This window comes from Seriola aureovittata, chromosome 7 (genome assembly GCF_021018895.1).
Source record: "Seriola aureovittata isolate HTS-2021-v1 ecotype China chromosome 7, ASM2101889v1, whole genome shotgun sequence".
Lineage (NCBI taxonomy): Eukaryota > Metazoa > Chordata > Actinopteri > Carangiformes > Carangidae > Seriola > Seriola aureovittata.
The window spans coordinates 8,905,253-8,921,075 of record NC_079370.1 but is presented as its reverse complement, the minus strand read 5'-3'; the positions used below and the strand labels follow the sequence as shown (position 1 = coordinate 8,921,075).

The window sequence follows — 15,823 nt, the reverse complement described above, 5'->3', positions numbered from 1 at the left end:
TTTTGGGGTTTTTTTTGGGCTTCTTGCAGATTTTGAAAGTTGACCTTGATTATGTTCTACAGAGGAAATCTCTCCAGGATGCGCCCTTACCATCCCACAAGTGATCAAAAGAGAACACATGCTTTTGTTTTTGTTTTCTTTCATGCTATTAAATGCATTTAAATCATAATAAACTGTCAAATTTTTAATTGAATTGGGGAGCTGTGGGAGAAAAGAAATCAGTGACAAGGATAAGGTTTTATTAGTATTATATTGCTCTCAATTCAGAAAGTTATTTATCATATTACTTTATACGAAACAAGCATAAGCAAACATTTTCACATAATACATTCTTTTAAAAAATACAAATCCTTAACAATTCCACACTCTTTGGGTGTCAAGACATTACTTTGGAAGCATATAGTTTCCTCTTTTCTTTTTTTCTTTTTAAATATTGGCCATTTGGAAAAATGTTGGCAATGGCAGAAATTCTGGATCTCAATTTCCAACAACACTCTGGCTATACATTTGTGAACAAACAATCTGCTTCCAAACAAATGCCACCATCAGTGATTTGCTGATGTTTACCGTTTCAGGTAAACTTCAGCTGTAAGTTCGACTTTCATTGGTGAAGATGAGCCAACAAATCATCCACATGTCAAATTTAAATATGTGAAAGGCTGAGATGACTACATAAATGGGGTGAGCCCAAATGAAACATGTACCCATAAAGTGTAAAAAGGAAAAGCTGCTTACATTTGACCAAAAATAATTCTTAAAACAGAATCATTCATTCACTAAGTACTCCTTCAAACAAATCCAGTTGGTTTTAAACCAGTTACCTCAGAGGCAAAACAGCATGTACAAGGGATAGCTGTGGTGCAACATTCATTGGAACAGTACTTGGACACACTACAAAGACCAGATTCACACCATTCCAAATGTGAAATATGAAATACAATAAACTGGAGTTCAAGAAGCATGCTCAATATGTATGCACTGGAAAGGCAACTTTCACCACTGGACTTCTGCATATAAGTTTGTAGCAGACTGTCATGGAGGGAGGAATAAATCATTTTTTTGTCTTGGAGTCAGTATTTAAACTTGTGAATGCCACTTAAAATTGCATAGTTGTGTTCATTGACAGTATGCATGTATAAGAGTATATATTGATGGCATGACCTTGACTCCTGGCAGTAATTTCACCAAGTGCCTTGAGACGGAAATGGTGAGTGAATTTTGCAATCCAATGGAGCAAAGTTAAGATTTAGACACTCCAAATATCAAATACTGCATATGTGGAATGGTTTTGAGCACAAAATATGACTGGAGCCTTTAACAACATATCCGCCTTCTTGGCACGTGTGAATCGTGGGAAAGCTCCACTCCATATATTTTTTGGAAATGCTGCATATCCATTTGTGACTTTACAAACATTACAGCTGGAAAACAATGCAGATCAAGCTTTTCTGTCTCAGTGATTTTGCCTCAGTGTGATCCCCTGCTGGAAATGATTGCTTGAGACTCAATGAAGTTGAATATGTCAACATGTCAATGGCAAGTCTGTTGCAGAGACTGTCAAGGCAAGGAAGGCTCATAACAGTTAATATTGTAAGGCCAAGTAGCTCTACACTCTAGTATACAGGGCAAAATGCCTTCGCTCTATCATCATTGCATTGTGTCCCATGTGAAACAATACTGTTAAATTATACTCTGAGCAAGGGGCTATGTGTTACATATATTTTGATACTATAGGGACTGTACAGAAGCCCAGCTGCTTATAGAACCACTCATCTAGACAGCAAAATTCAAACTATTCTGCATGAATGTGAATGGGGAAAGAATGCAAGGATAGAGGGTATACATTAGCTCCAAACTCTGAGAGTTAGTAATTCAAAAGTCTATACAAAAATACAAATTCTAGAATAATCTACAAGTTTCTCAAAGATGTTTACACTAAAATGTACTGTATATACACTGTCGCCAGGACACCATCTTTCAAATGCTACTTTACAGCAGTTGTATACAAAAAGTCTGTAGTGGTGCTGCACCTAGGCTAACAAGCAATCAGATTACTCACTTTACAAGTTAGTGTGCAATAAACAGGGGAGAGTGCAGCAAAACGTAGGGCTACTGCAAGTGTGGGGCATCTTATTAGGAAAACGCATGTCTGAGTAACAAATTAAGGGAACCAGGATCAGTTATGACTTGATGCATCCCTGAGAGGGCCACAACCCTATAAAACATGGGATGTTGACAGTAGTTCATTACTGTTTCATTGTGGACAATTTTTGCAAACAAGCAGATCCTAGAGGATAATTCACTGTGCAGTCTACTATAGGTGCCTCTTTACTCCAACTTGCTTTTAGCAAGACCCATTACGTTCTTAAAGGAAAGCAATTCAGTAACAAAAACAGCTCAACTTAAAAATACAAGTGATTGGAATAAATTAATAGATTTTTCTGCTATCTTGAAGATAATAGTATTACCAGTATAATGACAGAATCAAGCATTTAAATAAATTAACATGTACAATTTTAAATTAGTTTAAGTTAGGCAACTTATTGATGTATTGACTTAATTTCACTTAAAGAGACAGGCAAATCTGATCACAGGTTCTTCTCTCAATTAGTAAATAACTGTCAAAAGAAGTAGAAAAGAATCATCACATTTTCTGGACTACACTAGTCTTCCTAAAAAACAAAAATACTGAGGAAGTCACTTTATATTGTGAGACAGCCATATGAGGGGCTATGTAGCCAACCCCTCCAAATTCCTGCTGGGAGCAATGCTTGATAAAATTATAGTGAATTCCTCTAATATACAGTGCATTCTGATCAGCTGCATATCAGCTTTAAGCATTTGTTGTTAGGACCTGTAGTACAGTACAAGGATATACAGACAAGCTTTGTTTTCCTGCTCAGGTGTGTGACCTTCAAGCCAGGAAAATGGAACTCTTACGTTATCAGTGCTTGGACACTCACTTATTTCATTCAGATCAGAGTGGATATCAAAGGTTATTATATACAGTTTGATTATGTTTTTAACAAAGGACCTACTGCCTTTTCCCTGTGTAAATTAGCATTAGCATTAACATTGCTAAATGTCAATATGCAAACTAATCCTGTTTCTAAAAACTCAACTACTGCAATGAGTCTCAACAGAGAAAGTATTCATAGATTGTGTATATATGTTGCACAATGCCATACAGAACAGAATGCACTGCAGATACAGGGGTTCAAAGCACACAATATATAGGGAGAAAGACGAGGCGTCACTGAGGAGAGTGACTTGAGATGTAGGTGGAATCAATGCCTGTGGATGAGTGGGTGCAACAGACAAACACATGGTGCCAGAAGGCAGCTCTTCTAAGGATTGCCATCAGTGGCCATGTTAAAGTCATCTGCAACCAGCAGCAACGCCTCAATGTTGGCAGCTGTCTCAGGGCTCTGCAGGGAGAGGAAGTCTGAGACGTCCATATTGGCTAACCCGTCAGAAGAGGGAGGGTTGGTTGAGGCAGTGCTGCTAACTATAGTGGAGAAAGTCTGAGCTGAGGAGGAGGAGGAAGAGGGGGCCTCCAGGCTCACCTCACCCACCTTGGAGGAAGACTCAGGGAGACAGCATGAGGAAGATGAGGTGGCTGGATGGTGGGGGGGGTCTGGGGGCTTTGATAGTGGGGGAGGAGGGGGCTCTGATGGTTGCTGCTGTGCTGGGGCAGGAACGACGGAGGAGGCACTCTTTGAACTCTTGTCTTTAGCAGACTCCCTGCAGGCACACTGGCACTGGCAGGATTCCTCCTGTTTGATGATGATGACTGGCAGGCTGAGGCCGATCTGTTGGACTGAGTTACCTGAAACAGACCAAAAAAATTAATTCACAGAAAAAAAGTAAAAAAAAAAAAACAAAGTCTGCAAGTTGATGTTATTTGCTTTCCAAATGTCCTGCAGGGGAAAATATTTAGGATAAAAAAGTTAGAGACCAATGCAGAGGTTGAGAAATTATTAACTGCTTAGTGGAAGGAGGACTTCTTCAGTTGTTGGCTGACAGTTAACACCACATGTACAGATACAGATCAACAAATAAAACATCTCGGTACAGAATGTGATGAGGGGTTAATAAGGATAATATCAAAGTTGAAACAAGAAGTTGTTTAACTGATTACATGATCATGAGAAAAGAAAAGAGCAACCATTTTGTTATTCTTATTCATCAAGCAAAAATGTCAAATTTCTGCTTCTCAAATGTGAGGTTTTCCTCTTTTTTATAGAGACTGTTTTGGACTGTTGGTCCACCTTTGAAAGACAACTCTTTGGGTGTGGAAATTTTTCTGACATGTTACAAACTAAACAATTAATCAAATATATTTGATTCATTTATCAATACTGAAAACCAATCACTACACAGCCCTATTTTGATCATGACCCTAACACTGTGGAGGGACATGCAGTACTTGATGTGTTTAAACTGGTCAGTCATCCTGATCTTCTGCTATCTGCCCAACAATACTTGTTCTCTTCTTATAGTTCCTGAATGTTTTGAATGTTATTGGTCCTGTTCTGTTACTTTTTAGTTTTTTGTTATTAAATATTATGATGGGATACTGTTTAATTGTTCTAGCAAGGTGCATTAACTGAGAGTCAGAAAATTTGAATTGCGTTTGTTTAATGAAAGCATTGTGACAGTATCTTAGAAGAGCTCTCTGGAGACCAATCTACTATAATATAACAATAACAATATAACAATACTATCTAATTAATCCTATTAAATATAAGTACTCGATTGGATGGCAAAACACATTCATGATTTCATCACAGTCTTTTGGCCAAAGTCCATTAAATGAAGAAACATAAAAATTCACTACACACTGACTTACCAGCATTTCCTCCTACTGGTATGGCTGTAGTGAAGAAAACCTTTTCCACTTTTGGAGCTCCTTGATGTGACTGAACAAACAATGAACACCACAGTTCAAGCAGGATAAAATATGCCGGGAAACACAACAGTATTCATGAGGTTATTCATAAGAATTCCCTACTGTATCGAAGGGATCTGGTTGGTATTCCTTAGCTACACTTAATGTAAATAAGTGACACCATTTCTAAAAGCTATAGCTTTCCCCACTGTTCTACTTTACATGATAATTTGTTAACAGTTTATGCATTATTACTGAAGTGCATGGAACGGTTTTATTTGCTAATCCTCTCACATGAACAAATTTAGGATTAGAACACAAGAAATCCCTAATTTCCTCTGCAATGCATATGGCACTGTGTGTTTTAAACTGAAAATACATAACAAAATCAAGACTAGTACAAATCAAGTCACCATTTCTTTGTACAAATATTGTGTGGGAGCATTACTCACTGCCTGCTCTGGGTTCTGCTGGCTGCTGGCAGCACTGCTGAGGATCCACTGAAGGTTCTGGTCAGCCATGACCAAGCTGGGCTGCAGCAGGTTCTGGGTGGGTGCTATGGTGATGGTCGCAGGGGTGGGAGCCAGACCAGGGCCAGAGTTGGGGACAGGGTTGTTGGCCAAAGGCACAGGTTGAGCCACAGCTGCCAGAGCATCTGTTGTGGTGGCTGCAACCACAGACACAGCAGCAGTGCCTGTTTCTGTGGTGGTCAGTGCTGGAGCCACTGGAAGAGGAGCAGAGATGGGTGGTGGTAGAGGAGTGGTCTGGGTGGCACTGTCAGGCTGCAGGAATGTGGGTGGCAGTGTCACATAGTGCTGGGAGGGGGCATGGTTTGATGCTTGGACAGAAGCCTGAGCAGGCACATCGGAGATCTGCTGGGGACCGGTTAGTTGCATGAAAGAGGGAGGCTGGGCAGAGCTGACAGTAGCAGAGACAGAGGCAGAGGTGGAGGCCTGAGAGGAAGAGCTCTGATTGAGCTGGGAAGAAGCCTCCATGACTGCAGTTGTGTGGGAACAGGAAGATGAGGAGGTAGGATTGATAGAGAAAGAGATGAGAGATGAAGCATCAGTCACTCCTGGTTGGGTAGAGGTCTCTAGGCTGAAGGGTTCAGCAAGGCTCTCTGAGGAAGGAAGTAAAAACTCCTTCAGAACAAGGACCTTTGACACAATTTAAGCTGACAGGCTTTGAAATGTTCTTACCGTTGTGATGGGCATCATCTTGGCTGACACTATTTTCAGGACTCTGGAACATGAGCTCAAAGATTTTCACTGGGGTCACATTATTGAGGTCCAGATTTTGAGCCTGTAATAACATTAAAATTAACAAAAGATTTAATGAATACATCAAGTAACCTTACTAAGTATTACAACAGCTAGAAACTCTCGTTTAGCTCTCAATTCTTATTACAGTGGAAACAGAAAGACAACTGAGCTTAGATGTCAAAAAAATCTTTATTGACTATGACAGCTCCCCTACATCTTCAATCCAATGTCTGCTTGACAACACTGAGGCAAAGGCCAGACTTACATTATGGATGTTCTCTCGTAGCTCTGAGTCTGTAGAGATGAGGCTCAAGTCACTGAGGCACAGCGAGTGATTTGCATCCTGTAATTAAGAGATGAATGGGTTAATTAAACTTGCCACTGCTATGGGGTGAAGTAGGGATCAGTAGGATCACTTACTGTATGTTAATATAAAAAAATAGGTTTTAAAATGAACAGTTGGGCACAAAGAGTAAACAAATAAATAATGACATAATGACAATTAATGATTATGCTTTTGAGGAAGATGAGTCATTTGATCTAAAGCTTCTTTTTCATAATAAATCATAAAGATTCACCATGGTTAATGCAGTGTAGTGTGAACCTCTCTAACTTAAAGACATCTGTACATGTCCACAATATGCAGGTGTGCAGCTTTTGTTTTTGGTTAAAATGATCTCTGTATTATGCGAGTGAGAGAATTTAAAAAAAAAATTGTAAGTGTAAAAAGTGTAAAAAAAATTCACAAGTTTTTAATAAAGTAAATAATATGAGGACGACAGTTTCATATTGCTCTCAAGTTGTACATGGAGAACACCGAGAAGTTGCTGTGCTGTGACTCACTTCAGAGAGCGGGTGGGTAAGGGTGACGCTGAAGGCCTGTCCTTTGTCGTGGCCCCGGATGTGACTTTTCAGACTGTACTGGCTGCTAAAAGTCTTCTCACAGCCGTCACTAGGACAGTTGAATGGCTTCTCCCCTACAGAGACAGAGAGGGAAGAATACAGACAGAGACTGAAGGTTAAGAGCTACTCTTTACTGTCAGCTAAGATAAAAGTTGCTACTTTATTTTTGAGTTTGGAGGAAACCAGTAACTATCGCCATGTCAGTCAGACAATGCCCATTATTGCTTTGATTTTAATATTTTATTTTATTGATTTATAGCAAGTGCACAACTGGAATCACAGGCAGCTTGAGCGCACGTTCTAATGTTTCACTTTTGTTTTGAGCTGAAAGGAGGTTTTATTGGATACATAGCATTAAAAGCAAAGGTCATTTCTCCTTCACTTGAACAGAACCAAGTTTAGGAACTTGATAGGTTGGTCTGATGCTTTATTACATTCTTTCATCTGCAGTTTGGGAGAATCACCCATATAAAAAACTACATATAAAAGGAAACACATGTTAGAAACCACCTGAACAGGAGTAGCTGGCACTTTGCTGAGACTGCCCCCACCCCCTGAACAAGCACACAATCATTTGAGGAAAGAACTTGGCCTCAGCTGTCTAACTGGGAACTGCCAATTGGGGAAGATATTTGTCCAATCAATACAAAAAGTGCACATCAACAAACACTTTTTAATTGCTGCTCTTTTAACTACATTTCTACGCAGACTTTCTAAAAGAAGACATAGTAAATAAAAAAACAAAATGTTTTTGGCTGCTGGAAAAATCTATTTGGTTAGGCTACTCAAATTAACTCTGTGTGGGAGGCACTGATAATAATTTAAATGCAAAGCATAGCTGAAAAGCAAACATGTCCTTGTTCAAGCTACGCTAGATAAATCAAGGTTACATAAAACAAACCACTAATATGTACCTGTGTGAGTCCGTACATGTGTTTTTAGGTGATGACTTGCAGCAAAAGCTTTGCCACAGCCGTCATGGTCACACCTGAAGACAAAGACAGAAACAAAATAATGACAATAATGCTTGAGACCAGATGCAAATGGACAGTGATAATTTTTCAAGACAGTGGATTTAATAATTTATATACAGTACAGCCATGTCTCTGCTAGAACAGTGAGTACCCTTGACTCATCATATACATATAGCTAACTACATATTTTTAAAGCAGATGGGAAACTAATGGGAATATCAGCACTATTTTGGGCTTCTGTCTAACCAGTGAAGCTCCCACAGTAAAAGGCACTGTGAGCAAAAATGTTTTACTATGAAAAAATAATTGCATTCTTGTGATACAAGCAAACATTATTCCACACTAAAAGAGCTGCCTGTGAGCATCTATTAACATATTATTAACATCAATGCTCCTTCACTTTCTACTTGGGAATGGGTTAATCCTGTTGTGGTAATGGTAATGCTCACCGGAATGGCTTCTCCCCAGTGTGTGTGCGAATATGCTTCCTCAGGTCGCTGAGTGTGGTAAAGTACTTTGTGCATCCCTCCGATTCACAGTTGAATGTCTTGCCTGTGTGAAGTCTCTGGTGTGCTTTTAGTCTGCACAGGAAATCAAGTTTGTTTCATTAAACCACAATGGGAGACATGCAAAGAGAAAGAAACTAAGCACAACTGCTTTAAACAGCGTGTGTTGATTGCTGCTGCACTTAATTTAAGAATGTCTACATGGATGGAGACAGAATGTAATCATACAGGGATAACAGCTGATTAAAGTATGCACAGTTTCTCAGTGGTGGTTGTATAAGAGAATCTGGGTGGAGGCAAGAGTAAACGGTTATCAAAAAGACAATCCACCCATGTTTGGCATTGGTTTCCTATCCTGAGTAACAGCCTCTGACAAGCAGTTGTTGCCAGTGGCACAGCTCCACCAAGCCCCAGACATGTTGTCATAGCAACTGAACCAATATGGACCAGAAGGCTCTGATGTGAACTGGTTGTGATCACAGCAAAATCTAAATAATGAAAATGCTATGGACAAAGAACATGTCTGGTACTTGTCAAAACAGTCACCTAATGGAATGATCATTATTATTTTCTTATGTTTGATCTTAAATGTATTTTAGTGAAAAAAGCTCACAGGGAGTTATAACTCTGTTCATTTGTTAACCTGCCATACTCCATCAAGGTGTCAAGACATCAGCTGTGTCACCTCTTGTTCTCCCTGACTGTAACTGGCCTTGTGTAGTCAAAAATATGTTTTTTATACTTATATACTTATATTTTATACTTATATAACTTATATATTCTGAATTTTCAACAGTACAGTTACTCATTACATGCAGCATCAATCGCAGCCATTTCAGCCAGCAGACTGTTAAAACGAACACACACAATGTCTTTAAAGTTACAGTTAAGTCGTCAAGAGGTGCAGAAAATTACAACATAACAAAACTACAGGATTTAAACAATCCTTTGTTACTGGTGCAATGTTCCCACGTTGTGTGTGGATTAATGGGGAATTTTTTTATGTAGGGTAATTGGGCCAGCAGTTAAGGAAAGAACTTGAAAGAACATGGCACCCTGAGATAACAATGTTCTGCTTTTTCTTGGTTCTGTTCCTTTTACAGACCCTTTCTATTGTTTTACTTTTACTTACTGTGTATTTTTGCACATATGACCAAATTAATTTCCTCATTTCAATTACAAAGTTGAATTTGAGATTTGCAGGGTACAAAGGATATTACTTAAATACTAACTGTGATCAGTAGAAAATTAACTGCTCCCACATAGAACAACTCTAAATAAAACAGATGAAAAGATAATTATGCATAGACATTTCTGTGTTGTGACAACACTTGTTGGGCCATCCACTTTATGGAAGGACCATGATAATGATCTGAACTTACTTTATAATGCCCACAGCTCCATAAATACAGTACCATGAGGACACACACACACAACACAACAAAGCTGCATGTAGGCTCACCTGTATAGCGTGTTGAAGGCTTTCTCACAGCCTTGCACATCACACTCAAACGGCTTCTCCTTGGTGTGAACGCGGACATGGATCTTCAGACTGTAAGAAGTGAGGAAGGCCTTTCCACAGCCCTGCTGATTACACACAAACGTGTACTCGCCCCGGTGAGTCTTCTGGTGTGTCCGCAGGTTTCCCGCCGTACTGTACGTTCTTGTACAGCCCTCAAACATGCACTGGTAGCGCTTCACCTGACAGAGGAAGGAGAGGATGGGAAGGTCATTATCTCAACATTGTAAACTGAATCCAACAATACTGTATGAAATTACACTGAAGCTAAGTAAAAAGATAACATTACTCATAAACATAAACTTAATAGTCTCTACCCTGTATTTTGAAAAGGAAAAATAATTTGTTGATTCAGCTCAGCAATAACCAGCCTTGCCATTGGATGAAATGACAGTCTGAGTCAGTGTGACCTTTCAGAGGCAACTTCAACTCAATGACTCAGCGACCCGTCAGCACATGAAGAGAGTGAGCACAAAGGACAGTGATGATGCCTAACCCCCCAATGCAATTCATCCCGTCCATTTCTGTTTCACAGCACCGATCGCCATTGCAGTGTGGCAGTCTCATGCTCTTTTCTCACACAAAGCCCCAGGGCAATGTGGATAAAAGCAGTCTATTCTTCTTTGAAAAATGCTACCCTGTACTGAACACAATGCAAGAAGGAGAAAGCTTGTGGCTGGCCACCTTGACAGGAGAATCGCCTTTTCAGCTAACGATATTCCTGTAACTTACTGCCCTGATCCTCTTAGAGATGTAAAATAATAGTAGTAGTAATAATAATAACAATACTAATAATAATTGTAATAATAATAATAATAATAATGATTTAAAACTGATTTCCCAAGATCTCAAGATTTCTCAAGATAAAAGACTGCATGTTTACCCCTTACTGCATTAGACTGGGTAATTCATTTTAATAAGAATGTCATTTTTACACAAAGTATTAAATAGGCTTCTAATATCTGTTTATGAAACCTTCTGGATATTTGTTTAAAATAGTTTTGGCCAAACTTGAGGCATCATTTACCTAAAATAAAGACAACTGAATAGTTTTTACAACAGGCCTGGTGCTAAATTCAAACAGCAAAATAAAAAACCTAAAAACCCCAAAAGAACTAAAGTTGTAAAGAACAGTTAAACTCCCCTGATTGTAAATAAAAACAGTTACTAAGCACTAATGCATCTAGAAACGTTTTTTTCACAGCATTAAAGACAACATTCCTCATGGTGCACGCAGTGATGCCTTTGTCAGCAGGAAAAATAACTGATGCATCAGTGAAAACCCCACATTGTTCACGCATCCCAGCAGTCTCAATGCTTCATTTCACAACACATGATGAGACACATTAAGTAACATCTGCTGTAAAAAGAAAAAATAACTTTCTTAGCTGTTGAATATACAGTGAATGTGACAAAAAGCTGATTAAACTTTCTTTCAGCCTTACAGACAAACACTAATCTGAGTGAAGGGTAGTCTAAAGCCATTCACCTAGATTTTAAGTATGTGGGAGAGATCATTTGTTAAGCAAACATCCATGCAAAGCCACAGTGCGAAGCCTGCTTAAGCTTGTAGCACAGTACTGTATTCATCTCCCACATCTCCCCCTTTGTGATTCTTCCTCACCACCACTGAGTTTGAGTACTGTATACTTCCAGCCCCCACATGGATAGTGGAAAATACCATTACATTACAAATTAAATGGCTATGTGAGAGTATCGTTACATTTTTTTCCGACACCTGTTGAACAGGAGGATGGAACTTTCCATTTGTTGTTCACAGGAAATGGCCACTCCTGGTGTTCTATACTCCTCTCACGTTTTTCCAAGGCAGGGCTGCCAATAGTTTTTTCTTTGTAGTACACACTAGATTGAATTCACACAGCATCATTATTTTTACCGCATCACAGTGCGCTCATATTCAGCAGCACGACATTATATCATTTCAGTTTAATTTTGTTACAGGTGTCTTTCATTTTCTAATGTGTGCACTTCTGTTTAAGGATAGTGAAGCAGGGTTTAGTTTATCTCCCCCTTGGAAATTCATTCTGTGCCCAAGTCAATCATCATAACAAATTATGTCATAATATCATAACAATGACGAAGACAACAATCTAGGCAAATTTAACATTACCAACAAACAATGCAAGCACTATGATGGTGATCAAGACAATCCAACATTACCTCCATATTAAACAAATACAGTGCTAGGTGTTAAGCAGTAACAAAAACAACTAACCTCCACACATACACATTATCACATCTCATATTTTATTTGTTTAGAGATGCTATGCTGTTGGGTTAAAAATACTTACAGGCACAATACTTTATAAAGACTGTATCTTGTACCTTCCACCTCATGTTAACAAAACGTTTTCACTAAAAAGGGGATGTGATACATCACCACGAATTGTTTGTCCTTTTCTTATGACTCAGAACCCTGAGAACAGTGTTGCACCATTTAGCTGTTGGTGTTTATCAGTTACAGACATGTTAAAGTGCTCCAAACTTAAAAAAAGAAGCAGTAGATATGTGTGTGTTCATGTACCAAGAAATTTGTTGACTGGGGACTAAGTTGTTCCCTGCAGTCCTTCAGCACTCTGCCTTGCATTTGGCAAGATCCGTTGCTTTACCAGTGCACACTTCCTGTCAGATGGTTTTCTTGCACACTTCCACTAATTAGGCTGGGATAGGTGTCAAAATATGGCTAATTTGCCACAGGAATGTAAAGGAGACGTGGTTTGTGAGTGTGCAACAGTCTAACACTGGGTGCAAACACTGTGGAAGAAAGCAGGGTAACACCACCTTTGTGGTTATAATGTCTATGCCAAATGACCAAAACAATGTGAAGCTGCTGGGAAATACCTTCAAGCACATTAATGCATGTCCAATGCCCTTTAAATTTCACCAAGCATGCGTGTGTGTATGTGCATGCGCATGTGCAAACTTGCTATGCGTGTGCATTATGCACGTTTATTTTAACATTTTGTGTCTCAGTTTGTCAGACATGTTAGAAAAATCTTTAAACCATTTACTGTTCCATTCAGCAATGAGTTGAAATAACTAGATAAGTTTCCACAAACCAAACCAAGCAATTACTTCAACAATATCCAAACAAAACCAGTCATTACTTCAGCAGTAATAATTGACCACATTCTCCTGAAATGCTGCCCATCTGTGTGCAGTACCTTGTGTGTGAAAATGAATTTATGCAATATACAATGCTACTGAATATTCAAGGAAGCTGTTTATTGAAATCAGTGTGCACCTGTGTTCATACTGAGCATTCAAAGAATAAAGTATCTTTTCATTGGCACATTTCATTAGCATGTAGCAGCTGCATATCGTTTACATTCGGAGGAGATGCACTTATTTAGGCTTACCTCTCTCTGCTTGGTTTCTGGGCACTCAGAGTGCAGGGTCAGCGTGGCCCCCTCTATGTTGCGTGGCATGGGAGTGGAACCTGGATTTATTGTGAACTGGATCTGGTCTGCAGAAATGGTGTGGTGCACATAACCTTGTGACATGGCATCAGGGTCGGCCATAAAGGCCAGAGAGCCCTCCTCCTCATCTCCATCACCTTCCCCCTCAGTTAAGAAGGTGACTCCATCTTCATCCCCTCCACAGTGACCCTCTTCTTCGCCCTCCTCATCCAGCCGGATGGGGTCCCGCTCAATGAGCACTGTGGTGCGGTCATACACCCGACCAGAAGATGATGAAGGCTCAGGAATCAGGTCATCATCTTTGTCAAAGTGGATCTTGTCTTCTTCTTCTTCGTCATCCCGCTCCAGGTGATCCACCTCCACCTCAAAGTACATTGGCGCCTCCGTATGAGGGCCATTCTCACTCATGGTCCCTGGTGCCTCTCCTTCCTTGGCAAGGAGGACTGCACACTCACACTGTTAACGTTACAGCCTGAAAAATATATGAACAAAATTACTTTTTTGTCATAACTTTTCTTTCCTACTGAGAAAAGACACAGGATATACACAGATTAAAATGAAACAGGTTTAAATAATCTAAAATTAGAGAATTTTAAGAATTAAAATTAAATTGCAATTAATAATAATAATAATAATAATAAAAAAAATACAATGAATAATAAAATTAACAAAATTAAAGTTCAATTAGAATGCATTGCAAGATATGAATATATCATTTCATTAAAAAATTCATAAAAGGCAAAAATTAAATTTAAAATAACTAGAGTGTTGGAACACACTTTAGGTCTTGGGAGGTTGTTTCAGATAATGTATAAAAACTGAATGTTGCTTCCCCATTTTTTGTTTGACTGAGAGAAGTAAGAAAAACGGTCCTAAATGATGTGATAGGACTGGACATCTTTTAACATAGCATCAGGGGAGTGACTACTTATTCAAAATAAAGAGCCATGTTGCTCAGTTAAAGGAGCTCAACTTGGACATTAAAGGAAAATTTAAACTCCCCTCTGTGCTCAAAAAAGTATTTTAGTCATTCTTACTTTTATTGAATGTTTGACCTTTACTGTGCAGAATGATGCATGTTATGTTCAGAGCTTGAAACTGCAAGACTGGTTTCAAATTATTCTACTGAAAGTGGAAAATTTTCTCAGTGCTCACCTAAAGCTGAGTTTAAGGTATGTACCTGCAGGCATGATTTGTGTCATCACAACAAGGTTAGAAGCCAGCAAAATCGAAATAAAGTTAATAATTTTCAGTGATTTAAAAGGTAACGCTGCCTCTTAAAAATTAGAGGAAACTAACACATCGAGATCTAGAAGTTTCTAATTTCAATGACCGCAGTCACGAGACAGCAGGGTCTAAACTCAGCTAACAAACTGACATGTTTGATGATCTCCAGCCGATTAAAACTCCTCAGGCAGGCATGCTTAGATGAAACGTTATGAATAACTTATGAAAGATGTCATATTCACACGACAATGTCAGGTAACTTTTCTACACACGACACAGCTGGCTAACGTTTACAATGCTGCGCGTTCATAAACAGAGTGGCCTGATAAACACGCAGTAATTGCCAAGTTTTACCCGTTTGACTGACAATACAGTAATATTAACCCAATTTAATGAAACATTTCTGTTAGCTGGCTGTGTAACAATCCTCTGGTTGGTTACTGACCTGATGGTATTTCACAGCGTACAGCTTGATCACATCGTTAGTACCCTCAGATATTCATTGCTAGCTAGCTGATACAAATAGATACCAAACCGTTCGTACTTCGTGTTTTAAATAACAAGTCTATAGTTAGTCGCATTTTTAACGTTATGCAACTTGATAACAGAGCCATAACAGCCAGCTTTTTTTTTTATATATTTAGCCTGAGCCCCGGCTACGTTAGCTAAAGGAACGTTAGGTAGCTGGCTAAGTCATCTAGCAAAAATTTAGCTCATACGTTAGCTAAGCTAGGGAGCTAGCTCGCTAGTAACGTTGGCGAGTTTACTGTCGACAGCTGATATTACCCATCTTCTCTGGGCTAACAAGGGCTAACAAGCTCCGTGGTTACAAGGGATAAACTGGCATGTTAAGAGGAAATGACATTAAAATACATTTACCTGTTTTGAAATTTAAGCCTTATCTCTGTGCTTAAGATGTTTGGCACTTCCTATCCCCTTCCTAGGATAGCCTACGTCACACACTCGCAGCCATTCGTGATGTATTATGGGAAATTAAAAATCATTAATAAAGCTAAAGTAAAACATGAAAACTTTATTCTTTCTAAAGATATAACAACTTTTTAACTTCCTATGTGGCAAATGGGATTAGATGAGGAGGGC

General features: G+C 39.0%; 1 protein-coding gene across 1 annotated transcript; it reads right to left on the bottom strand.

Moving 5' to 3' along the window:
- Nucleotides 1-218: 218 nt before the first annotated feature.
- Nucleotides 219-15,673, bottom strand: mtf1 (metal-regulatory transcription factor 1). Its single transcript, XM_056381369.1, has 11 exons — nt 15,602-15,673; nt 13,436-13,967; nt 9,999-10,237; nt 8,480-8,611; nt 7,971-8,044; nt 6,997-7,130; nt 6,419-6,496; nt 6,091-6,193; nt 5,344-6,011; nt 4,853-4,922; nt 219-3,829 (listed from the first exon to the last, which is right to left on the bottom strand). Exons 2-11 carry the CDS (start codon nt 13,901-13,903, stop codon nt 3,348-3,350), a joined length of 2,448 nt encoding a protein of 815 aa, XP_056237344.1. The 5' UTR covers nt 13,904-13,967; nt 15,602-15,673; the 3' UTR covers nt 219-3,347.
- Nucleotides 15,674-15,823: the final 150 nt, after the last annotated feature.

What these genes read in the sequence shown, in the direction of transcription:
- mtf1 (XM_056381369.1), bottom strand. Translation starts at nt 13,903, where the DNA reads ATGAGTGAGAATGGCCCTCATACGGAGGCGCCAATGTACTTTGAGGTG. An exon ending in ACTGGGGAGAAGCCATTCCG is followed by an intron (nt 8,045 to 8,479) that starts GTGAGCATTACC and finishes CTTTGTCTTCAG; the next exon opens with GTGTGACCATGACGGCTGTG. An exon ending in TACGAGAGAACATCCATAAT is followed by an intron (nt 6,194 to 6,418) that starts GTAAGTCTGGCC and finishes ATGTTATTACAG; the next exon opens with GCTCAAAATCTGGACCTCAA.